The 24,343-nt window shown below is 47.9% G+C and overlaps 1 protein-coding gene across 4 annotated transcripts in view; it reads left to right on the forward strand.

The window, feature by feature from the left end:
- The window catches only part of LRRK1 (leucine rich repeat kinase 1), a 73,856-nt gene extending 50,743 nt beyond the window's left edge, over window positions 1–23,113 (forward strand). For all 4 annotated transcript variants that reach the window (XM_069025871.1, XM_069025870.1, XM_069025872.1 and 1 more), the window contains 14 exons: window positions 484–655; window positions 2,035–2,198; window positions 3,337–3,476; window positions 4,900–5,149; window positions 6,556–6,722; window positions 7,801–7,998; window positions 8,654–8,931; window positions 9,123–9,317; window positions 10,082–10,233; window positions 11,812–11,929; window positions 13,194–13,310; window positions 18,357–19,192; window positions 19,768–19,869; window positions 21,699–23,113. In XM_069025871.1, coding sequence (XP_068881972.1) covers window positions 484–655; window positions 2,035–2,198; window positions 3,337–3,476; window positions 4,900–5,149; window positions 6,556–6,722; window positions 7,801–7,998; window positions 8,654–8,931; window positions 9,123–9,317; window positions 10,082–10,233; window positions 11,812–11,929; window positions 13,194–13,310; window positions 18,357–19,192; window positions 19,768–19,869; window positions 21,699–21,876 — 3,067 coding nt within the window. In that variant the 3' untranslated portion in view covers window positions 21,877–23,113. The remainder of the gene's footprint in view (window positions 1–483; window positions 656–2,034; window positions 2,199–3,336; window positions 3,477–4,899; window positions 5,150–6,555; window positions 6,723–7,800; window positions 7,999–8,653; window positions 8,932–9,122; window positions 9,318–10,081; window positions 10,234–11,811; window positions 11,930–13,193; window positions 13,311–18,356; window positions 19,193–19,767; window positions 19,870–21,698) is intronic.
- The last annotated feature ends 1,230 nt before the right edge of the window (window positions 23,114–24,343 follow it).

Raw genomic sequence — 24,343 nt, forward strand, 5'->3', positions numbered from 1 at the left:
GCTGGGTTGAGACAGAGCAGCCCAGTCCCTGCAGCCTTCCCCCCCCTTCTGGGCTTACTGAACCTGAGCTGCTGGAGGTTGTTTTTGCATTGATCTCCTGTTCCACAGCTGTAGTTCCCTGCTTACTACCAGGGCAGAGTAGTACCCAAAAAATGAGTCCCGACATCGCAGCTGTTCTAATGGCCCTATATTTTAATGCATTTAATTTGTGAGTACACAAATGCTCATTACATCAATTTTAGTCCTTTCCAATAGCCCTGGCTGAATTATGTAATGTCTGTTTTGCCTCTGCTTTCTTCCATAGTGTAAATTAATTTCTCCATGTATTGCTGCAGAGTTTTAGTCTAAAAGCTTTTTTATATGCAGTAGGCTGTGCCATTAAAAGTCTCTTTGGAGACTGAATCGCCCTATTATCTGGTAACAATGTACTCACTGTTAAAAGCTGTAGCTAAAATCTGAGCTGTTGAACTTGATGTGTTTCAGCTACCTCCTTCCTCATCTGCTTCCTACCAAGCCGGCGTTAGATATCCACGGGCTCTGCCACCAGACCACAAACACAGTCCAGAGGGTCTTCAAGATGAGTTTTGTCCCCGTTGGCTTTTGGCAAAGGTTCATAGCCCGGATGTTAATTAGCCTGGCAGAGATGGACCTCCAGGTAGGTTACTGTGTCTGCCTGCAAACAAAAGCAGACAGCTAAAGTGGTTCGGTGTATGTGGGATGTCTCTTCACATCACGCTTACTTCTGTCAAGACTTCAGTAACATTATTTGAGTAAATAGGGAGAGACAAGGCTCTGCACTGAAAATCTGATTCTGTTTTTACAGTAGGTGTCACTGAGAACAACATATCTGGGGGAGAAAACCTGAGTTCTCCACAGCCTCTTTATAACATGATCCCCTGGAAGGTCTCAGTTCCTCCAGCATCTTCCAGTTACAAGTAATTGGAGTTCTGCCTGCGGCTCTTGTCCATGACCATTCCACCAGGCCAGACTCCCTGACGGCTTTGCCAGAGGAGATCTGGAATAGCCCCACCAAAGCCAGATATCTGAATCTCTATGGGTTTAAATGGGAAGAAAATTATAGGACTGTTGCCTTAATGAGGCACCCTGTTAGTGCAAGTGCTGTGAGTGACATTGAAGTAGTGCTTGCAAGGTTCTGAGAGCCAAGTGAATTTTGATGTTGTTGCAGACATGTTTGCAGCAGTTTCTATCTGAAACTGTAATGAATACCTGCAAAATATTTATAGTACTGCTCTGGTATCTTCTTAGCAGCTCTCCATTAAACTGTGGTCTGTCAGTGATGCACAGAACATGGAAAACATGATACCTGTTTTTGGAAGGTCCTCTGTGTTCCAGGCTTCTCAAACCATGTAGTAACTTTACCTCTTTTAATGGGCTGTCTTGGCAACCCCTTGCTTACATCCTCTTGGGCACTACATAATCCTAGAGCACCTTTCCTAGGGGCTTCATCCAGTCCTCATGAAGGGAGTGGAAAGGATGCCAGGCGTCAGACATGTCTGCAGACAAATAAATGTTGGAGCAATGAGTACAGTGGAGTCCTGCAGATTAACTTTTTGGTTTTAAAACAGAAATACATTTTGCTCTAAGTGCTGGTTTGAAGTGTCTTGGAGAAGAGCCATCTTCCTCCTACTGAAACAGGTGGAAAAGTTAACTCTATGCATTGAGGGCAGACTTCATCATTCACTAGAACATTTAGTGCTTTAGGTTCATAAGACTTTTGCAAATGCAGAATAAATATGCCAAATGTCACAGTTATAGAATTAGCTTTGTGCACTGATATGAAATTGTTCTTTTTTGAGTGGCATGAAAAAGATTTCCACTGTGGAAAAATCAATTTTACCACGTGTATTTCCATTCCATCGCAAAATTTTATATGAGCACAAGTCACTTTTACTGGAAAAGGTACAACAGCACCTGTGAAAGCCAAAAAAAGAAATCACCTTCTTGCTTGATTAAAACATCCTTATGAGAAAATTCAGCAGTTTAATGATTTTCATGCTTTTCTGCTTGTTTCAGCTTTTTGAAAACAAGAAGAACACCAAGACAAGAAACAAAAAGGTGACCATCTACAGCTTCACAGGCACCCAAAGGAATCGCTGCAGCACATTCCGAGTCAAAAGGACTCACACTGTTTACTGGCAGGAAGGTCTGTTCGTTACCTTTGATGGAGGCTATCTTAGGTAATTTGTGTTCATAATGCAGCATGTGTGACAGGGGACTAATAGAGTGTATGAAACACATCAGCTGAATGGAGATGAATGGATCTGACTCAGGCTATGGGCTCACTCATCAGGAGAAGAGGAGGCTCTTCTAATGCACATAACTCATCTGGTAACAACTGCTGACAAAAATTATGAATAACTGATTATTTGGCAGGTCTGAATGTATCAACCTTATCTGTTATTGTAGCCGCAAATTGAAAGATCTGAGAGCAGAGCCGGGCTCTGCCAGCTTAAAATCATGAATTTTCACAAGCAAAGATTTCCTTGCCTCAATGAGTTTTCCACTGAATCCTAAAACTTCACCACTGCGTGGCAGTAATCCAGGTCAATGGAGGTGCTTCTGTGCAGCAAGGACTGTGGACAACTGCCTTAACCTGGCCAAGGCAGAGTGTCTGCTGGCTGCAAGCCTGGGGAAAACCTCCTGTCCATGTTCTTTCACAAATGCAGACACTTAAGACTTTTGCTCCTTCGGTCGCTGGCAAGACAGGGAGGAACCATTGGTGCTGTTTCATGGTTGGAGACCAGAAAGAAACAGTGACCTTCCCGACTTTCCAAGCTCAGTAGAGACTTGAACCCAGACACTGCAAACCACAGGCTGGAATCCTAAATTCTTGACCATGGTAGTGGTCATACTGTTATCTCCCCGTGTGTTTCAGGGAGTTACACTTTCGTGGAAATTGTGCAAAAATGATGTTCATAAACTTTTCCTAATGGTTGTTGGAAATATCATTATTAATCCACTGGAATTTTATTACTGATTTTAGAACCCAACCTTCCATCATTCTGTATGGGGCATTTCTGTCAAAACTCTTCATCATGCTCAGCTCACTTAGGCCACAGTTTTCCCTATGTCTGACCTTCTATAGCGTTTACCCTTTGTGAGGAACTGGCATTTCTGTGCAAGAATTCTCTTCTGAAAGTCATTTGCAGAGCAGACTGAGTTGAAAATCACCCCCTAAGCTAGATTGCTTTGTGTTTTGATGACTCATGAACTATGTGTTATTATGTAACTCAGGTTTCCTGCCAGAAAGAACGCTTGTTGACACTGACGCTTCAGAAAAGCTTCACAGGTCTGTCTTCTGGCTTTCTCACACAGTGTCGAGTCTTCTGATGTGAACTGGAAGAAGAAAAAAAGTGGTGGAATTAAAATAATTTCCCAGTCAGAAGTGAGAGACTTTTCAGCCATGGCATTCATCACGGATCATGTCAACTCTTTGATAGACCAGTGGTTCCCTGGTAAGAGAACAACTGTAATTTTCTGTGCAGTGTTATGTCTTTTAAACAGAGGGTTCTTTTAACTTAGACAGAGCTCTCCAGGTGCACAATATTGTGTGTTAATTGAAGACCCCTCAGGCTCTGACAGTCTCAAGCCAATAACATCTGATAAAAGCTAATAAACCTGCAGACAGATCAAGAATAGTTGCCAACACCCTTTGGTCTAGACATTGTGTCTTCCAGTCTGTCTGTCACAGCAGCACAGGTGAAACATTACAGATCAAACAGGACCTGTAGACCTTTAAGAACTTGTCCAGTGCTCATAGCAGGGGCAGGATTTGACCGAAACTGCTTGGTGCTGTTCCTTGAACTCATTTTGGCATCAGCTCAGATAAAAATTTGCCCATAATTTCTAACATTCTATGAGTTATAAAATTCTGATGTGAGAGGCATGAGAATGTGGCACCAAGGCCTCCATGCCGAGGTAACTTCCTTGACTCCTGCAGCTGTTTCTCCTGTGTTCAACACAGATCCTGCTGTTACCCAGCAGGCTGTTTGCAACCCCAATACACTTTCTTTGAAACGAAAGCAAAATCTGAAGTGCTCTTTGTCATCCTACCCTAGTCTAGAAAGCAGTGCCAAAGTCTCTTAATTGGAGGCTCTGTGGAGGAAACAGTGGTGCACTCTCACATACTCATATTCTACATATTCTGAAGATAAAAGAACATTTTATTTGCCTTTGGATTAAAATAATGCTAATCAGTGAAGCTTGAGAAGAGTCACGACTTCAAAGGCTGCAGCCTGTGTTCACCCTGACTAATTGTGGGCATTTAACAGAGCCTGTCACCACCAAATCCCTCTGTAGTTTTGGGAGAAGTGTGAACCTCCCAAAGGCTTAGTCATGATAGAATCCATGTTTCCCCTGGAGGGGCTGAAAACGTTGCCCATGAGGGAGCCCACAGGAACTGTGTTCCCAGCCTGGGTGCTGCAGGTGAGTGCTCAGCCTGAGCTCGGTGTGCTGTGCCTCCCAGCCTGCGCCCATCCCCATTCCCACCTCCAGCCATCTGGCAGTTTGCAGTCTGGGAAGAGACAGACGCACCCAGCAAGTAGAAGGGTCTCTCCAATGCTTTATTCACATACTCCTAATTTTTGCTGGTCCTGAGTACATTTTCCTCGCAGGCCTGTGCATTACCTGTGACCAGAGCAGGGTGGGTGTTGGGTTACAGCCACAGTCCTGTCTCCCCAGCACTGTCCTTGTATACTTTGCAAAAAGTATTTTCTATTCCAGTCAATACCCTGCAGCAGATTGCTGCTGTGTGAGCGCCACCATTTCCAGCCAGTGGATCCAGGTCGTGCCTGCGGACACTGGAATGCACTCGGAGCTGTTGTTCCTTCTCAGCTGGTGTGAATGATGTTGTTTCCTGTTTGTTTGCTCTCTTTGAAGCCCTCACAGCCATGGAGAGCGATGGCACGTTGCTGATGGAGCAGTATGTGCCCTGCCACATCTGTGCAGCTGCCAGGCCGGAGCAGGGCGAGGGCAGCGAAAGGGCAGAGGATGTGCAGTACTTTAACATGGAGGATTGTGTCTTGACTGCCATTGAACTGGACTACATCACGTGTCCTAACCACCCTGACATCCCCGTGTCTCTCCAAGAGCTGGTCCCGGAGCTTTTCATGACTGATTTTCCTGCCAGGTAATGTGCGACAGCCTTTGATTGAGTTTCAGTGTACCTGTGCGACTTGGTTGGGCCCTTTTCCTAAGTCGCCTCTGCTAGAGGGATGTACTGACCACAGGAAGAAAATCCATCTGCTCTCAATCTGTGCTCTGGCAATTCATCCTGAACTGCACTCCTGGTGTTCAGCAACTTGCTTAGACAATAGCTGTGTGCTGACCGAGTCATCACGCTGGGGGTCCTTTGAGATCACTGTGGTGCAATGTTAAAGTCCCTTTTTAAAGCCACAGCTGTCCCGCATTGCCCAGAACTCTGGCCAGAACTTTCTGTAGTTGGAGTCTTTCTGGGATCCCACAAAAGAAGATTTTAATGTGGCAAAACCAAAAGGAAGTCCCACTGAAATGGCCTTAATTTTGTAAGGGCCTGTAGGTGAGTGAGTTTATGGACACCACAGGAGGATTCACACTGAGTCGGGGCTCCTGCTCAGCTGAGGGCTGCTGGATGTGTTGGGTGTGTGGCAGCCCTGAACAGCTGAAGGAGCTCTTCCCTACCCATAGCAGCACTGCCAGATCTTTAAGCTGCTTAACTGCGTTCCCAGATGGGCTCAGTCTTATACCCCTTCTTAGTTGGTGTGAAGAGCAGGAGACCTGAAGGCAGGCAGGACAGGAGAGCAGTGTCCCCTTTGGCTCACCCTCTCTCAGACGTTTGAGTGCCCAATGCAGAATCATGAGACCTCCAGACCAAACTGTCCTGTTGGCTGCTGTCAGAGCTTTCTGTGCTCTCACTGGCCCCTGTTGCTTTGTTGGGGTCATTTTTCTGGGCAAACACCCCATCAGCTTGTCACGCCAGCCCTCCTCACACTGTTATCTCCTGCAGATTTATTTGGCGGGTGTGAGGCGAGTAGAGACGTTTGAAGTGTGAACAGCTGTAAAAGTAGTCTCTGGGAGAGTGGGGAAATGATGAATTGCAGCCTGAAAACACTAAGCTGATTTGAATAATCAGGTTTCAGAGTATAGGGCTGTTCATAAACATCCTGTCCTGCCTTGGTGGAAAAAAGAGGAACAGGAGGTAAATTAGGAAAAAAAAATCGTTAATACAGATAAATGGTACAAGCATCAGTACCTGTGTCATCTGCTTGGAAAAGGAGCTTATGTGCTTCCAGATCTATTTGATTCTTGTGGGATAAATTAGTTAAAAGCCTTTTGTGCTTCTTTGCTAAAATTACTTTTTTCTGTGAGAAATCTGTTGTACACCATGAGCCAACATGGAGAGCACTGAGATGACCAAGGTAGTTTATGTGATCCAGTCCTCTTGTTAGAAAAGGCAAGAACCTATTAGGCATTTGCAGAAATGGAAATCACATTAAAAACATGAATTTACAATGTCTTTGAAACTTTAATTAAAAACCCCCAATTTCTATTTGGCAGACTGTTCCTGGAAAATAGCAAACTGGAATGCAGTGAAAATGAAAACAACGTTCTTGGCCAGGGTGGAAGTGGAACTGTTATATATCGGGCACGATACCAAGGAAAACCAGTGGCTGTGAAGAGATTTCAGATTAAAAAATGCAAGGGTTCTCCCACTTCAGCTGCAGGTACAGTGCACAGATTTGGTGTCGGGAATCAGCTCCTGCAATCTGGGATCCCAAGCTAAGACCAAAGAGTCTGTGAAGTGCTGACACACCTGTTTAAATACAGCATGGAAATAGATAGCCAAACTGATGGGTTTCAGTGGAGGAGGAGGATGCATCTGAGAGTTCTTCATGAGTGCCTGTAGTGATGAAGGTCACTGGCACTGCAGGAGGCTTCTCTCCGGCAGGTCAGTGTGTGGATTCATAGGCTGCCAAGGCAGAGGCCTTGATTGGGAAGGGAGGCAAGATTTCAACTCCTGTTCCCATGCTATTTGGCCATGAGAAGTGTAGGTTTGCTTGGGTTTGCACTAAGGAGTTGTGGGTCTCCACCTCTGGATTAGTGTTTTACCCCATCTGTGCCAGCAGCTGCAGAAAGCAACCTGGGAATCCTTCTGAGCCCACCAGCTCCTCCATGCAGGGACGGGCTCTCCTGTGGAGCCCAAGTTTCCAGCAGAGCCTCAGTCTATGGAAAGGGGAAAGTGCCTTACATTCCTCATTTTTGTCAGGGGAGGATGTGGTGAATCCCTGAGCTGTGGAGGAGGTCAGCTGCTGTCCAAGTGACAAATAACCTTCAGGAAGAGCCAACCTGCCTGAGCAGCCTGTGGTGTGCAGTGGCAGCAGGACCATTATTGTGATGAGTCTCTCTTCTGGCAGGGAAGTTGGGAAGCTGTTAGGGAAGAGCCCTTCCAGCAAAGGGTCTACAATGTGCCATCTACACAGAGACCCTGCTGGGAGAAGCACAGCACGAGTTTTCCAAAGTCATCCAGGGGATATGTGAGAACAGCATGTGCCAGACACCTGAGCCTGGTGTTTAAGGACCAAGGGAGCTCTTGCTTCCTGAGGCACCAGATATATCCTGCTTATAGCCAGTGTCTGTTAGTGGCTCATGCATCAACATAAGGATTCAACTTAAAGCCTTGCTGTTGGCATAATCCCACCAGCTGCCTTACTCCTGCAGCCCTTGCTTGGTGATCACCTCCCAAACAGTTTGTGACTCGTTTCCTGATCTAGGCAGTGAGAAGGGGGTTGTGTGTCTTGCCAGATACCATGCTGAAGCACCTGCGAGCCATGGATGCCATGAAGAACTTCTCAGAGTTCCGGCAGGAAGCCAGCATGCTGCACTCCCTGCAGCACCCCTGCATCGTGTCCCTCATCGGCATCAGCATCCACCCGCTCTGCTTCGCCCTTGAGCTGGCCCCCCTGGGCAGCCTCACCACCGTCTTGTCTGAGAACTCCAAAGGTAAAGCCAGGCTCTCCCCCCACTCCTGTCCACCTGAAAAATGGTCAGCAATGTTTAAATTACTGCTTGATTTGCTGGAGGGGATTTTTTTTTTTCCAGACTAAGGGAAGTGGGAGGGATGGAATTGTTCTTAAACTGGGCTTTTGGGAGGCTAGTAAAAATTGATGCTCAGGATTCACAAAACTATTTTGGAGACCTGGATTTTCAATTTTTCTGCAAATTAATATGGAGTGCATCTCTCTTCAGTGCTGCATGGATCGTGCTGTGTTCTTCCCCCTGCAGATGGGTGTCTGGTACTCTAAATTATCTCATAATTATCTGTATTGCTGTCATTGACAAATGAATGACACTAATTCCAAGATAAATTGAGGCCATCTGACCCTCTTGGCACCTTGGCTTCATGTCAACTTTCAGTCAAACACTAATTTTCACCGGAAGATTTAGCGGCCTAGAAGTGAAAGGGTTTAAAAAAAGGATCTAATAGGACTGTCAGACTCATATAGTAACATAAACAGTGTCATTTCAAATGGTGGCATTGAGTGATGTTTTAAAAGGTTGTCAGTTACTGCTCTGGAGTTAAAAAGAGGAGAGAGGGGTAAGAAGAAGCAGTTATGGCAATTACAAGAGCTGAAGACGGGCTGTTCCTTTGTGCCAGGGTCCTCCTTTGTGCCGCTGGGACACATGCTGACGCACAAAATAGCCTACCAGATCGTCACAGGCCTGGCCTACCTGCACAAGAAGAACATAATCTTCTGTGACCTCAAGTCAGACAATATTTTGGTGTGGTCCCTGGACGTCAGGGAGCACATCAACATCAAGCTCTCCGACTACGGCATCTCCCGGCAGTCGTTCCACGAGGGTGCACTGGGCGTGGAGGGCACGCCGGGGTACCAGGCCCCTGAGATCCGGCCCCGCATCGTCTACGACGAGAAGGTGACTGGGGGTGTCTGTGGGGCAGCCCCGTGGTGGCAGTGGGGGGCTGGCACCATTCCGTGGCTCAATTGGCTCAATTCCCTTATCCATGCATGGGGGTAGCACTGGCTTTCCCACTGTGGCCATCCTTGCTCTCCTCTCCACCCACCAACAGAGCCTTGCGCTGATTTTCCCTCTGTTTCTGGCTCTAGGTGGACATGTTCTCCTATGGGATGGTCCTGTACGAGCTGCTGTCTGGCCAGCGGCCTGTGCTGGGACACCACCAGCTCCAGATCGCAAAGAAACTGTCCAAAGGGATCCGTCCTGTCCTTGGGCAGCCCGAGGAGGTGCAGCTCTACAGGATGCAGGCACTCATGATGGAGTGTTGGGACACTAAGCCAGAAAAGGTACAAGACCACCCTCCTGACCCGTGTTCTCTGATCTGGCTGATCAGGAGGGCTGAGCTTGCTCCTGGTACAGCACAACAGCTCCATTGCCCATTTACCCCTCCTGCTGATTTGGCCCAGAATTTCTGTTGACTTAAATGAGAGTTTTATGAACGAAATGATGACAGATATGTGGCCTTAGACATCTGAAGGGACTTGAAGGTCCCTTGATGTTGATGGCAGTTAGGCTGCTGATTTGACCAGGGCAAGACATTACCCATAATTTCTAGAAACAGCTCCAGTGTCATGCTGTGAGTGCAACTACAAAGACTTCAAAATCCCCAAGATTATAAAAGGAGGTATGAGGAAGAAAAAGGTTCAAAGTACAAGAAAAGGATTATGCTGCATTGTATTTTTCATGAATTTCAGTTGGTGTTTTAGAGCTGCTGTCCTTCAAACAAAGGTCAGCCTGACTCCCAAACAGCTACACACTGTCATGCAATGGGTCAGCTTCTAAAATTTGTAAGCCGGAAGAAGTGATTCAGTAAAACGTGTAAGAGAATGACAGACCAAGCTTTACTAAATAATCACAGAACCATAGAATGGTTTGGGTTGGAAGGAACCTTAAATATAATCCAGCTCCAGGGACACCCAGCCTGTGCTTGTGCTTGGGATTGCCCCGATCCAGGGGGAGGACCTTGTGCTTGGCCTTGTTGAACCTCATATTTGTTATGGTTCTCTTATTTCATCTTGTGATGTGTCTTTCTCTTTTCCTTCCCCCTCAGCGTCCCCTGGCCATTTCTGTGGTCGGGCAGATGAAAGATCCTACCTTTGCCACATTTATGTACCTGCTGCCATGCGGGAAGCAGTCTTCCTTCTTCTGCTCCTCAGGGCAGGAGTACACGGTGGTGTTTTGGGATGGGAAGGAAGACACCAGGTGAGATGGCTCATATTAGCAATTTCTTTCTTTTTTCTTTTTCCTTTTTAAGTAAAAAATCCTTCAGCATCTTCTCTCCTGCCTCTGGGAGGGAGGTAAAGAAGGTGAAAGTGAACTTGGATGAATGCCAAGAATACGGTGAACACTGTTTTCCAAACTCTTTTAATTGGGAACAGTGCTTGCTTTATAAAGGATATTTAATGAGCTTAACTCTGCTTCAGTTAATATGAGGAGAAGATTAGGGCAGTGTAATGATTCACACACACAGGATGAAGCATTTGCACATGAGAACAGACGTGTTCTGCCTTTCCTAATGAGGCCATTTAACACTAAACCTTTCCTAATTGAGGCTGCAGTTCCATCTCTCTTCTGCAAAGCAATTAAGCACATGCTTAAATCCTATTGCAATCATCGGGAGTTAACCACATGCCTGGAGCTGTGTGTGCATCCAAGTGTGCACTGCCAGTAAAATGTGTTCTGGACTGAAGGCATGTGCTTAAAATGTTATTAAATTGTGGCTGAGGTGATGGCATTTTGCTCAGCCACATGTGACCTGCAGCTAGTTAGGTTCATTTTTATGGATGCTACTGATTTTTATAGCCTCAGTCTTATTTGGAAACATTCACAAATTGATCTGAATTTTATATTAATGTGTTCATTATTTGTAACCATTAAGCTAATGGGAAAGGCACATGATTTGTTCCTGAACTATTTGCTTTGCCGTTTGTGGTGCCTGGTCAGTTGTTCAGTGCTGGCAGTGTAACTTTTCCTGCTGAACTGGTGAAGCACATGGCACTCCCAGATGTATTTTGAATACATGGATGTTGTCCAAATATTCACAGCAATATATCTCAGTGAATCTGCTTCCTGACTGGACAATCCACTTGCTGGAGACTGCTGAACAACAAGTTACTCACATGTGACAGATTTCAGGGTGTGTAATTGCTTGTGCCACAGTTGGTAAAACATCTGGGACTCACAGATGTGGTTGTGAATATCCAATTATTGTTCAAACATTCAAACCCAATAAACTTCCCCGAACAAACAAAATCCTTTTAGCTACAAAAAACTATTAATTAGCCATATTTATAAATAATTTTTATTAGGTTACAGATCTTTGCTCTGTAGAATCATGCTCCTCTGTTTATGTACTGGAATAATAATGAAGCCAGATAATAGCGAGGCAGTGAACTTGGAGAGCAGATATTCTCTGGAGATCCTAATGGGCAAGATGGGCTGAGACTTCCCAGCTATTAATTACTGCTGTTCAGCTGGAGCTGTTTGTCTCACAGCTCAATTACAGAACAGACCACATACGTCCTCGTAACCCTGTGCAAAGTCAGAGAGCTGAGTGTAAATCTTCACAGAAGCAATTGCACATCTGCCCCTGAGGAAGAGCCATGGCACATCTTTCTCTTCCTTTACAATGAGGAATTTACAGTTTGGAGGGGTGTAGATCCTTGCAGCATTATCCACATCTGGGCACTTGTGTTATGGCTTGGCCAAAAGTGCCACAAGTCCCTCAGCCCCGTGCAGGTGGAATGTTGGCTGTAGGAAATTGTTGCTTGCTCCTTTCAGGAACTACACGGTGGTGAACCTGGAGAAAGGAGTCATGGAAGTGCAGAGGATGAGCTGCCCAGGAATGAAGCTGTGCTGCCAACTCAAATTTCAGAATGCCCTGTGGACAGCCACGGAGGTGAGCATTGCCTCTGCCCCCCTTGAGAGAGTCCTCGTTAGAAGAGACACAAATGAAGAGAAAGAGCCTGTTAAATTAGTAAAGCCAAGAGTGTGTGAGACAAAGGGTGTCTCAGATGAGCAGCGTGACTTTGCATCTGCTGTCTCCAGGTGTTTTGTTTCTACCTGACACACAGATCCAGACTGTGCCTCCTGGAGCCCAGAGCGATCGTGGGAACTTGGCTTTCCAAGGGGAAACTCTCTGGGTTGGAGCAATCTGTACCCAGGGGTTCACTGTGAAATGTCCTTATCTGCAAGTGATAAAGGGAGACAGGGACAGAAAACATGCATTTAAGGGTGGGGTTTTGAAAGAGGCCTGAGGGATTTGAAGGTTGGTGGGAAATGGGTACCCAAGTTTTGTGTTCAACGTGGAAAATTGCAGCTAAAAAGATAAGAGTGAGGGAGTGTGGCTGATTTATCCCCCAGAGCCCCTGTCCACCCATCAAAAAGGGCTGTGTTAAGTGTCAGCCAGTTCTGACACTATCGTTTCACATGAAACAAAGGAAAAACAGCCAAAAAAATTAAATATACCTGAAGTTCAGTGTTTTAGAGTGGGGGGAAAAAAGCCACACTTGCTGAATAAATCATTTGTGTTGGTTGTTTTACTCCACCCTGGCATGGATGCTGTGAACGTTGTGAATGTAGATTTTTTTTTCCCATAAGAAAATAAAATAGAGGTAAAGCTCAAATATTCCCATTTTTTCCCATAACAGTAAGTATAGAAAAATTAAAATTGAAAAATCTTAGAGCATTGTATTTCCACGTTTTGGATCAGAATGAAAAGTGTTGCTGGTTCCCAAACTGGATGCTCTTGGTCAGTCTAGTAGATTTAGGAGGTGTGGGGCAGGTGTAATTCCAAATAAAATGTAATACCAGCTTCCCTTGAATGGACATACTAATGCAAAATAACATACAACCTGCTTCAGATGTTTGGGATTTTGGCATTCAGGGTTGTCAGATGCTGCTTTTGGATGTGGTGAGAAAACCCCAATTGTGGTGACTTTTGGGTAATGCATATATTGCCCACAGCTCATTCTGGAGAAGGCAGCACCTGATTTCTACCCACATGCCAAAGGCTCTCCGTAGAAAGCAGAAATTCACACTTTGGGTATCAAAAAATACAAATAAAAACTGGTTTTGGAACCAACTGGATCTTGTTCAGGTATCAAAATATGAAAAGCAGGGAGGTGATTGGCATTTATAGAATTTTATGTGCTCTTTCACAGGACCAGAAGATTTCTGTGTATGGATTGCAGGGCATGTGTCCCTTAAAGACTCCACTGAAGGGTTTAGACACTCCTGCCACTGTGAGCTGCTTCCTAGTGATGCCTCTTGTCAAAAGGGTAAGGAGCAACCCAAAGGAAAAGGGGCATTAGTGAGACACTGCTGCTGGGCCAAGCTGCCACACTCAGCTGGTGTTGAAGGACTTTGCAGTGCCCAGGAAGTGGGCAGTGCAAGGAGAAGGTTTCCAGGTCTTCATGCCTCTGCCAGAGGACAGAGGTGTGGGCAAGAACCAGAGTCAGGAGACCAAAGCTGGCACTTCCAAGCCTGCTGGGAAAATAGTCAAAACAGATCAAATTCCTCGGCAAGGAAGTTTTCCAGCTGTGTTTCCACATCACTGGAACCCAGGGTTTAGGTTGATCAAGCAAAGTAGAGAAGACATGAAACAATAATTAGAATAGAGATTTGTTAAGTGCTAATGCAGGGCATGGGTATATCCTACCTCTCATACCCACTGGTTTCCTGGGCTATGTGCTGTCATTTGTGCACACAGTCATCCTTAAATGTTATCTGGGCTCAGCCGCCCTCCTGTTTTGGTTTTGAATGAGAACACTTAGATAATACAGCTGTTTTGGGTAATGCTCTTATGGGTAACATGGATGATTACTCTTATGGGCATTAAAACAAGTTATATGTTATCTGCCTAGTCCTGGAATTGCCAACATCCCGTTTCTGGCAGGAGAAATCTGACCTGAGTGCCTATTGCGGGCAAGTCTTGGGAGATGTATAAAAACTGTTTTCGAGCTAAATTACCTCCGGTTTGCTTACAGCCACCTCAAGTGAAAACATGTAATTATGTTCCAACATTACTGGTAGCTGTGTAGTCTTTGCAAATGCCAGCAGACTGGGATGTGTCTGAGAGCTCAGCACGGGGCAGCTCTTGGAGCTGCTGGTTTATACCAGGCCTGTCCTGAGCCATTGTCCATTTCTGGCTCATTTGCTGGGATTGCTGCATGGACTGAATCCGAGGCAGATGGTTTGTGTAAGGTGTGCTGCTGCACTTCCAAACATGGTGTAAGTAGGACTAAAGTAGGGCATCAATGTGAAGTTGGCACAGGGCTGGATTTCTCTGCATTTGTTGGCTTTCCTTGGCTCCCAGACCTGCAGCGTTTCTCTGCCGTGGAGTTTCATTTCTGATGTGTAGGGCAAATTTCTTTTTCGTGTTGCCTGAGGTTCTGTCCAGGACAGTCAAAGGAGTCTTTTGCTTTCAGCTTTTCCACTGTCACACAGCTTGCAAAGCCATTCCTCAGGGGTTACGAGTGGCTTTATGTCTCCTGGTTTCTATTTCCAGTTTGTGGCTTGCCTAGAAAATGTCATAAATAATGCCAGGCCCTACAATAGCAATATTGAGTCTAGACACCTCCCTTCCTCCCCCGACCCTACCCAACCTTCCAGAAATCCACATCCCTTCGGCTCACTCCTTCTTAGTTTATTGGACTTACTTTTTCCTCTCTCCTTTCTATGAATGAATTTGGCAGTGAAATGGCCAGAGCAGCAGCCATGGGGATGTGCAGACCAGGCTGGCAAGAACTAAACCAGCCAGTTCTTCCAAAAAACCTGTGTGGAAAGCTTACACTTGTCACACTCACTGCATGGCCAGTAACCTCTACCAGAGTTATCAGTCGTTGTCCAGTGGGGAAGGGAATTGCATTTCCCTGGGAAGAAAGCCTTTCACTGGTGAGATGTGAGGTAACTTTTAGTCAGAGAATTGCCGAGGGATGTTGCTGGGAAGGGGAATTCTTTACGACTGCCTTGGGAAGGCTGATCCAAAAGAAATAGTTTCCAAAACTTGGTTTCTAATCCAAAGGAAGCATCATGGAAATTTGAAAGCAGCTGAGAGGGGCCCAGAATCTGAAACTCACCCGCCAAGGAAAAGTCTTGTACAATTTAAGCTTTTTGTTGCATGCTTTTTGTCACCAGGATGATTCTTTTTTGGTAAACAATACAGTTTTCAGAAGAAAAAAAAATTAGCAAATGAGCAGGTTAAAAAGGGCAAACCAAGACATGTTCTGCCTTGGTTTGCAGTGTTCTTACAAAGAGATGTGGAGGGAGAGAGAAACCTGAATGGGTGCAAATCTTTGGCCTCTCGCAGAAACCTGGAACACATGGAAACAAAAGCTGCATTTAAAGGCTGCAGCCAGCAGTGCCAGACCCTGCAGGGATGAGAGGAGGAGGAGGAGGTGACCAGGCCCTGGTGTAGCGTTTTTTGCCATTTCTCCTGACCTGCTGGCAGCAGTGGCTCGGCCGCAGGACAGGACGTCTGGAGCCGGCTCATCCCCGCACATCCCACCCCGGCACGGCCCCGCTCCGGGCCTTCCTCCTGGCACGGTGGGGCTGCTGGCAGCGCAGAGCCTTCAAATGCAGTTTTGTTGCTGTGTGTTTTTGTTGGCTCTTTGTGGAGCCCAAATGTTGAAAATGAATTCTGAGAAAGTTACTTAAGGTTTCTGGAGACTGCAGCCCTGCCTGCCTTTGGTCACTGCTGGAATACCCTGATCAGGAGAGTTTTGCCTCACCAGCACTGAATAAAATCTGGCAAGTCAGTGGCACCTGTGGGGAGATGGTTTTTGACATGGCTTTCTGTGGAATTGGTCACTCTCTCAGCTCAGTCATGTGAGGGATAGCAGGGTGAGGGCATTTCTCAGCATTTGAATTCCTGTTCCTCGTTTCTTATCTCTCTGAGAGATAACAACAATGGGTGGATAGAAACCGGTCCTGGTAGCTGAGGCAGAGAGTAATAAGTGCCCCAGTGGAAAAAATATCTTCCCAATCTGCTTCCACCATTGTGACATCCCAGACAGGCCAGGATTTGGCATTGATATTGCTGGTAACACCGGAGGGGGGGATCACTGACCCACCTCTGCCTGCTTATGGTGCCAGCTGCTCAGTGCCAGGGAAATTTGGCCTGTGGAACCCAAAAGGGAATAGGGATCCAGTTCTGCAGTAGCTGACACTAATCAAGGAATTCAAAATAATTTCTTATGAAGACTATGCTTGGATAATTCAGCATTATCAAATCAAATGAGACAAAATTACAATCTCTGAAGATTTTAATAGAGTCCTGTGTCACGCTGGGAGCAGTTCAGGCTGACATACCCACATTACAGTTAATATCTGATGTTCCCATTTCAATTTAAATTTTCCGTTTTTAGTAAGAAATGCCTCTTGTGCGGGGTCCTTCAGACTGAAAAAGTTGGACCATTTTTTACCAGAGAAATGTGGGCTGTTATGCTTTGTTTTATTCAGCTTTAAATAATTGAACTCCCTTCCAAAGAAAAAGTAACCCAAAACCCAGCTTGTGCAAAGCATCGTGCCATGATCCAACCTACTGATGCAACTCCTTGGCAAAGCCACTTCCAGGAGCCTTTGCACCAGATGCACATGGCAGCAGGGACATGGCACTGAGCATTGCAGGTCATTGGGGTTTCTTTTAATTAGTGGTGAGAGAATTGGGACTGGACTAAGTTAGTCCAAGCCCCATTTCACAACTTTCCACTTGCTTTCCTAGTTTTTCCCATTACAGTAATATTCTGCTGTGATTTGGATTAGTCATACGGGCTCAGCACTCTCGTGGTTTTACTCATACTTGGTGTGCAGAGAGTGTCTCTTTGTCCAGGACTCTCAATGAGCCTTGCAAGCAGAGCTGTCAATTAAATCACAGCCTGCACTACCTGCCCCTCAATAGCTGGGGCAAGTCAAGATACTTATTTTTCTGTGGGTTTAGGCCTGGAAAACACTTGTCCAGGCCTGGCAGAGTAAAGATCCCTGCAAGGCCACAGGGATGCCTTAATTTAATTTTTGCATTCCCAGCAAAGGGTGACTCTGAGCCCTCAGTCCATCTCACTGGCATCCTGGGCATGCCAAAGGCAGGGCTTTCCACTGTGGAGAGGCTTAGGAGGGGTGAAGTTGTGACAGCTTGTGATGCTCTGTCTGGTTCTATTTGGTTTGCTGTGCTTAGTCCCGGAAGATTGTAACAACAGCAAAAAAAGTTCTGGGTAAAATGGTCTTTTTTTAGAATTTATTGCTTCGCAGGGAGGAAATAGAAAGGCCTTTGAGGTAAGTATTGTTTTATCTGCTTCACAGATGGGAGAGTTTCTGGTACAGACCCAAGGTCACGCAGAGTTTTGTTCCCAAGAGATCCATTTCCCAGTCTGTTTAACAGCATTTTGCCCCACTGGGATGAGCTGGAATTGCTGAGCCATGGCCTTCTCAGCAGTTCCTGCCCGTGGGACGTGAGGGATGAGGGATGCATCGCCACAGAGCTGGAGCTGTGTCCAGCACATCTGTACATTTAGGGGCAGGTTTTTACCAGCCTGCAGAATTGTTCGTGGCACTTGGCAGGTGCTTTGCTCAGCTGCTGCTGCTTCTGTGTCCTTGGCTGGGATGTCTGAGCTGCCAGGGATCCCAGACCCAGAGTATATCCCTGGAAGAAGCAGTGGTCTGAGAGCAGCAGACACTGGATGTGGAGCAATCACTGGATGTTCATGTTCGTGAGAATATTGGCTCCCTCTCTCAATTTTTACTGCGTTTCTTCCATTCCTCTCCTACCTACACTGATAGCAATAGCTTTGCTCCTTTTTGGAAGTGAGCCGGGTTTCTACAGCTGGATTCCTAGGATCATGATGGCTGTCTCTGAACATACTCCAGCTTGAATTTGTTAACCTTCAGGGCAGGCTGCCAAGTCTGTCTGTCTGCCCCTGCCAGTAAAGAGAGAGGTAATACTGGGTGAGAGAAGTGGGGCTCTGCAGCAGCTTCTAGGGAATGACTTCTTTTTATGTTGCTGTTATTGCTGTTTTGGGCTAGGTTACTGGTGTTCTTGCAGAATGTGAGGAGCAGGTTGAGCTTCTGTGATTGAAAGCTCTTGTATTATAGAGAAGTAAAGAAATAGGAAAAAATTCTTTGCTGTGAGGGTGGTGAGGCCATGGCACAGAGAGGTTGTGGACTCCCCATCCCTGGAAGTGTCCAAGGCCAGGTTGGACAGGGCTTAGAGCAACCTGGTCCAGTGGAAGGTGTCCCAGCCCATGGCAGAGGGATGGAATGAGATGGTCTTTTAGGTTCCTTCCAACCCAACCATTCTATAATTCCATGAAATTTTTCTCTCTTTCTTCCAGAACTCCTATGTGGTGCTGGCCGGCTTGTCAGACGGACTTGTAGCCATGTTTTCAGTGTCCCAGGGCCTGCCAGGGGACAACTGCTCCTACCTGTGCTCCCACACAGCAAACCGGTCCAAGTTCAACATCTCCGATGATGACCCGCGGCAGAACCCGTACCCGGTGAGAGCCATGGAGGTCACCAACAGCGGGGCCGAGGTGTGGTACAGCAACGGCCCCGGCATCCTCGTCATCGACTGCGCCTCCATGGAGATCAGCAGGAGGCTGGAGCCCTTCAGCCCGCCCTCCATCATCACATCCATCGCCTGCAACTCCGAGTGCCACGGGGAGGAGGTGGTGTGGTGTCTGGACGATAAAAGCAACTTCCTGGTGATGTACCACGCCACCACCTACCAGCTCTGTGCACGCTACTTCTGCGGGGACTGCAGCCCCCTTAGAGACATGTTTACAATCCAGCAGCCCTCAGCTGCTATCCCAGCCACAGCCCCCATCAGCCACAGGGTGATGGAGAACAACCCACAGGGGGACATGAGCATCATGTACAGCCCGGACGTGGGCACCCAGATCCTGAACCACCAGGACTCACTCACAGATTACTGCTCTGTGTCTTCCTACTCCTCCTCACCTCCCAACAGGGTGACCCGCTGCCCCTCCAGCCTGCCCAGCTCACCCACAAGCTCTTCCAGTGCACCCTTCTCCACAGATTTTGAGGAGTCGGAGAAATTCCACGAGCTTAAGGCTTCCCTGGATCACGATGCTTTGCCTGCAGGTGACAACACAGAGCATCTCCAAGCAGTCAAGATTCTTCCCGTAAAAGACCTCATCTGGATCCCCAGGTAAGGGGGTCACTTATCAAAGCAATTTAGTCAAGATCCCTCCTGGATGAACATGAGATTAACTCAGGCTAATTCAGCAGCTTTTGCATTCCCAGTATGATTCACCTGGCCAGAAAGTCAAGTTACCATTAAGAAAATCTGTTCCCAGTACAATGCGACATGGATACTCTATGCCTTTTTAAAGTAGTAGTGTTGAGCAGAATGGCCACATGGAAGGCCTTGCTGGGTGGGTTTCAGCAGAATGAGAAGGGGTGGTCAGACTCCAAGCCCTGTTTTCCCAGCTGAGGAAACAAAGAGCAGCAGGGAGTCTCCTTGCTCGGACACAGCCCTGGCAAGTCCTGCTGCCTCCTGTGGAGTTGATGGAAACCTCTGGGAAGCTGATTTTGCTTGTCACAGGATCTCTCACTGCAGTGGGTTCAGGATGCCCCCGTGGCATCACAGTTCTCCATCCCATGCAAGACATCATGTGGCTGCAGGTGGGCGTGGAACAGAGGATGGATATCCAGCATGGATCTTCCTCAGCTGACAGCATCTCCAGTGCTGAGGATGTGACATCTCCCTTGTTTCTCTTCTAGGAGAGGAGGGGACATCATCATCATTGGGCTGGAGAAGGAATCGGGCACCCAGCGGGGCAGAGTGATCGCGGTGCTGAAGGCAGGGGAGCTGGCTCCCTACGGGTGAGGCTGACTGGGCACACCAATCTCCAGGGGCACAAGGGGACTGGGGTGTAGGGGGGGGCTCTACAGGCTCCGAAGGCTCTTGGGAGCTTCCTCTTGGCTTCCAGCAGCCTCTGAGGAGTTCCCACCCAGAGGAGACTCAGTCACGGGTTGTACATCAAGGTGTGTGCATTCTGTTAGAGCGGGGCAGACAGCAAGGGGAAGGCACTACAACCTGGTCTCCAAAATCCACAGGGACCAAGCACCCCCATAATGACACAGACAGGACCATGCACAGTGTGATAAAGTCGGCCTGATCCTGCCTGGTGCTGGCTCCTGGTGCTCCGAGGGCACCTGGCAGAAGGACAGAGCAGCTTGGCAGACTCAGGCCCTGCTCTCAGAACAAGAGGTGTATTTATGCAAGCACGGCGCTTGTCTGTGGCTGCATTCATGTGGGTCAGGTTGATGTTCTGGCTCTAAATGAGCACCTTTGTGCTGTGGGCAATGACAGGCCGGGGACGGCTCCTGGAGCACAGGGGAGAGCAGTTATATACGTTAATTTAAAATGTTTCATAGAGTGAAGGAGAGTCCAAATAAATAAATAGCTGATGGAGAGGTGGGGGTGTTCCTGCTGATCACTTAAATACTGGTCTGGGACTGTAGTATTTATGTCCAAACAAATGCAGTTTAAGCACTGCTAAGGATTGTAAATGATCATTTATTACCACCAGGAAAACACAACAGAAGATCAAAGGCTCCTGCCATTCCCTCTACTCTGAACTGAGTGTCTTTATCAGTTAGTTGGGAGGAGAGAATTCTCTTTATTGGTCACAGGTACTCTTAGGTGGGTTTTGCTTTACCCAAATTGAGTGTGGAGTTGAGGCAGAGTGACAGGACATCTCACACCTGTCCTGCCCTGCTGCCTGACTGGACCAGGCACTATGGCCATGGGCCCTCCCTGTTTTAACAGCAGGATAAAGAGTAGGGTAGTGCCTGCCTGCTTGAAGGGCAGAGCAGAGAGGGGAGGGAAGGGAGGGGGCTTCGTAGGGGCAGTTTCTGATAAAAACCAGCTGCCAAGGACAGTTCTATGGCCAGTGCTCCCAGCTGGGGACCTTTCTGGGAAAAGAGTTTGGGACCAGCCTTCCCCATCTGCTGTTGGAATGGTAGAAGGAGCCCAGTGAGGGCTGGACTCCTGTCCCTTGGACCCTGCAAGGGAAGAGTGTCATTGTCTGCCCAGCCACTTCCCTCTGAGGTTCTTGCAGGGCCAGCTTCAATGGAGATTGTGAAGGGAAGCACGTTCAACACAGACCACACAGATCCCTGAGTGCTGCCACAGCTGTGCCTGCTGCTCTGGGCTCTGGGCTCAGGGCTCAGACCCTGAGCTGGCAGAGCTGGGCTCCATCCCACCTCCCTGCTGTATTCCAGGCTGTGGAAGCTCTCGGCAGCCTGTCAGCTGTGTTATGATGGAGCTGTTCTGAAAATGCCCAGCTGGCAGCAGGAACAAGAGTGTGGATTTAGCAATCAGGAGATTACCAGCAACTTCAAACACCACGGCAGACTTAAGCTGCCACCTGCACGTTTAGGCACCTGAATCCCTTTTAAAAACCTTTTTCCATGTCACTGAGCTGCTTGGTTTTGATGTGACACTGTTTCTGATCCCTCTCTTTGTTACATTCTCGTTGCTCAAGGATTTGCACCTTATAAAAAGCTTGTGTAGCTGGAAGGGAAGCTCATGAGCCGATGCTGTGCTTGCAGAGCTGCCCTTCCCTGTAATGCCCTTCCCTGTAATGCCCTTCCCTGTAATGCCCTTCCCTGTAATGCCCTTCGCTGCTCTCTTCTCCCTTCCCCAGGACGCTGGTGGATGCAGCTCTCGTAGCAAAGGACACGGTTGTGTGCTGCTTTGAGAATGAAAACATGGAGCGGTGCCTGGCTGTCTGGAGGGGTTGGAGTGCCAGAGACTTTGACATTTTCTACCAGGCTTATGAAGAGCTGGGAAGGCTCGAGACCTGCATGCGCAAGAGAAGGTAGTGCCTGTGGTGCAGGGATCCGAGACTCAACGGGAGATGGGAGCATCCTGGACTCGGAGACACGGCCCGGAACAGGGGTGATGGGGGGAGTGTGTGTCTGGTTTGCTGCTAGTGAGCACTGTGGGGTTCCCAGATCCCCATCGGGGCTTTTGGGGAATGAAGAAGCCAGTGTGAGCAGGGCCAGGACAAGCCTGGGAGCTGGGCCAGCTCTCGGCTCCCCTGCTCCCCACGCTCCCCTGCACTAGTTGGGAGCAGAGGCAGAGGTGGCTGCAGTTCTGCTCATTCCTCGATTTCCAGTTTGTTCTTCCCTGTTTTAAATTCCTTCCTCACCTTCAGCATGCCCTGGCTGCTGCTGCTGCTTTTGTTGTGTGTTTTTCAGCCAGGAGAGCTCCGATAGCTCCACAAGCTCTTCCCTGGGAGCCTGAGCACGTTACCATCCCGGCTGCCTGCTGGCCAGCAGTGTGGGAACTGTGGGCTGATTCACCCTGTTCCCAGGGAAAATGCATCTGCTGGAAGCCCTGCACTGTGGGGCTGCTTCCCACCTCCCTGCAACTCCATTAGAGGCTACTTCAGGTGTAGTCCCCATGTAGAGATACCCTGGTGTAGGAATCAGCTAGAAGCTGTGGCTGGCCACTGCATTCCTGGTTCCTAAAAGCTGTAGTGGTGCAGTGTTCCTGTGAGGAAGCCCAAAACAACCTGCCAGGAATGCTGCACCAGTGAGCTGGTTCATGGCACTGCTGCCTTGTCAATGGAGCTGATGGAAAACAAAGCCACTGGGTGTGACAGATATTCCTGGTGGAAGAGGAGGGAGCCCTGTGACCAGGAGGGTTTATAAGCTCCACTTCTCTTTCTTTTGGGAAGTGCACTCTGGAGCAGCAGGAACACAATAAGCTCAGTTTGCCTGTGTATCTGTGCAGCTTCCGCCCACCACAGCCTGTATTTTATCTTCATTAGTGGCCTGGGATGCTGTATTGGCTCTGAATCCAATTGCACTAAATTATCCCAAGCATGTACAGCAGTGTAAAAAGTGCCCCCAGCTATGCACCCTGTATAAAAGTGTACAGTTTGAATTTTGGACCTTTCTTTTTCTTTTTTTTATCCCAAGAAACTTGTGTGAGCATCGGCAAGGCTGGCCAAGGCCGAATGGGCAGGTTAACCCTCTGGTTCACATTTCTGTGGCAGGCTGCTAAAAAATCCTTCTTCAGAAATAGAATGTATCTTAAAATAAACAGATTCCTCCCCAGGATGACACTGCATTGGTGGTTTTTATTGGAAACCCAACTGGCATTGGGTGTTCGGGGTTTGCAGCGTGATTCAAGTTCTTGTCCTGATGAGCACAGCCGGAACCGGGGCTACGAGTACAGACTGGCTCCATACCTGGCCTTGCCTGTCTCTGTCACCCTGTGCCTCCCCAGCAGCTCATGAAGCAGGTATGGCAGCGCCAGAATTTCCCTCCCTCACCAGGACACGCTCTCTGCCTGTTGTCTTAGGGCTGGGGAGGAGGTGACTCAGCCCTTCACTGCTGCTGGGGTTTGAGGCATTGTCACAGCCCAAGACCTGATCCTGACTTGGGGTGAGCTGTGAAGGAGCTGTGTGTGTGACAGAGCTCATCAGCTGCATTTCCCTGAAACTGTCACCTGTCTCCATTCTGCTCCATCACCCAAAGCCTCTAGATGCCTGCTGTGCACACTTGAGCTGGCGTTTAACCACCTCACAGTCACCTTCTCCAGATGCCAGATTCCTTTGACATGCAGGAACTTTTCCTGTGATACCTGAAGCCCCAACAGGAGCTATAAAGGGGCTCATTCTTTCATTTAACCTTGCAGGCTTCCTTTGAGGAAACACCCTGTGGAACAACCACAGCAGTTCCTTATTGTCCCTCTTGACCAAACACCTTGGGTGCTCTGCTGCTTCCAAAGCCAGTGTGAGGTTGTGCCCACCATGGGCTCCCCAGTGCCCATGGGGGCAGCTGGAGCATCTCCCAAACCTTTGGTGGGCCCTGGCCAAGGCCTGGACACAAAAGGGCCTTTGTTCTGCTGGACACCATGCTCTGGGGCTGTTACTGCACAATGCCTTTCCCAACATGCTGAGGCATCCCTGCTCCAAACCCTGCTGCACACCTTGCCAGGTGGGTCAGAGTGGTCATCTGGGGGAGGGGGAGGGGGAGGGGAAGAGAAGGGGGTGGCACCTGGGTTTCACAGGACCTGGGAGAGATGCTGCAGTGGTGGGTGTGTGTCCCAAAACCTCCTGAGAGCAGGGGGTTGGTTCCTGAAAGCAGCAGAGCCTGAGTATTGCTACCCTGGAACAAGAAAAAAATCCCCCCCTTCAGTAGACCTGAAACCTCATTAGCACAAGGCTCCATTAAGTGAGCACTGCAGGTGCTGTGGGAATGATTCCCCAGGGGCAGAAATAAACAGACATTAAAACAAAATTAAGAAAACTCCCACCAGTTCAAACAGTTTGAGATT

The sequence above is a fragment of the Aphelocoma coerulescens genome, chromosome 10 (assembly GCF_041296385.1).
Source record: "Aphelocoma coerulescens isolate FSJ_1873_10779 chromosome 10, UR_Acoe_1.0, whole genome shotgun sequence".
Taxonomy (NCBI): Eukaryota; Metazoa; Chordata; class Aves; order Passeriformes; family Corvidae; genus Aphelocoma; species Aphelocoma coerulescens.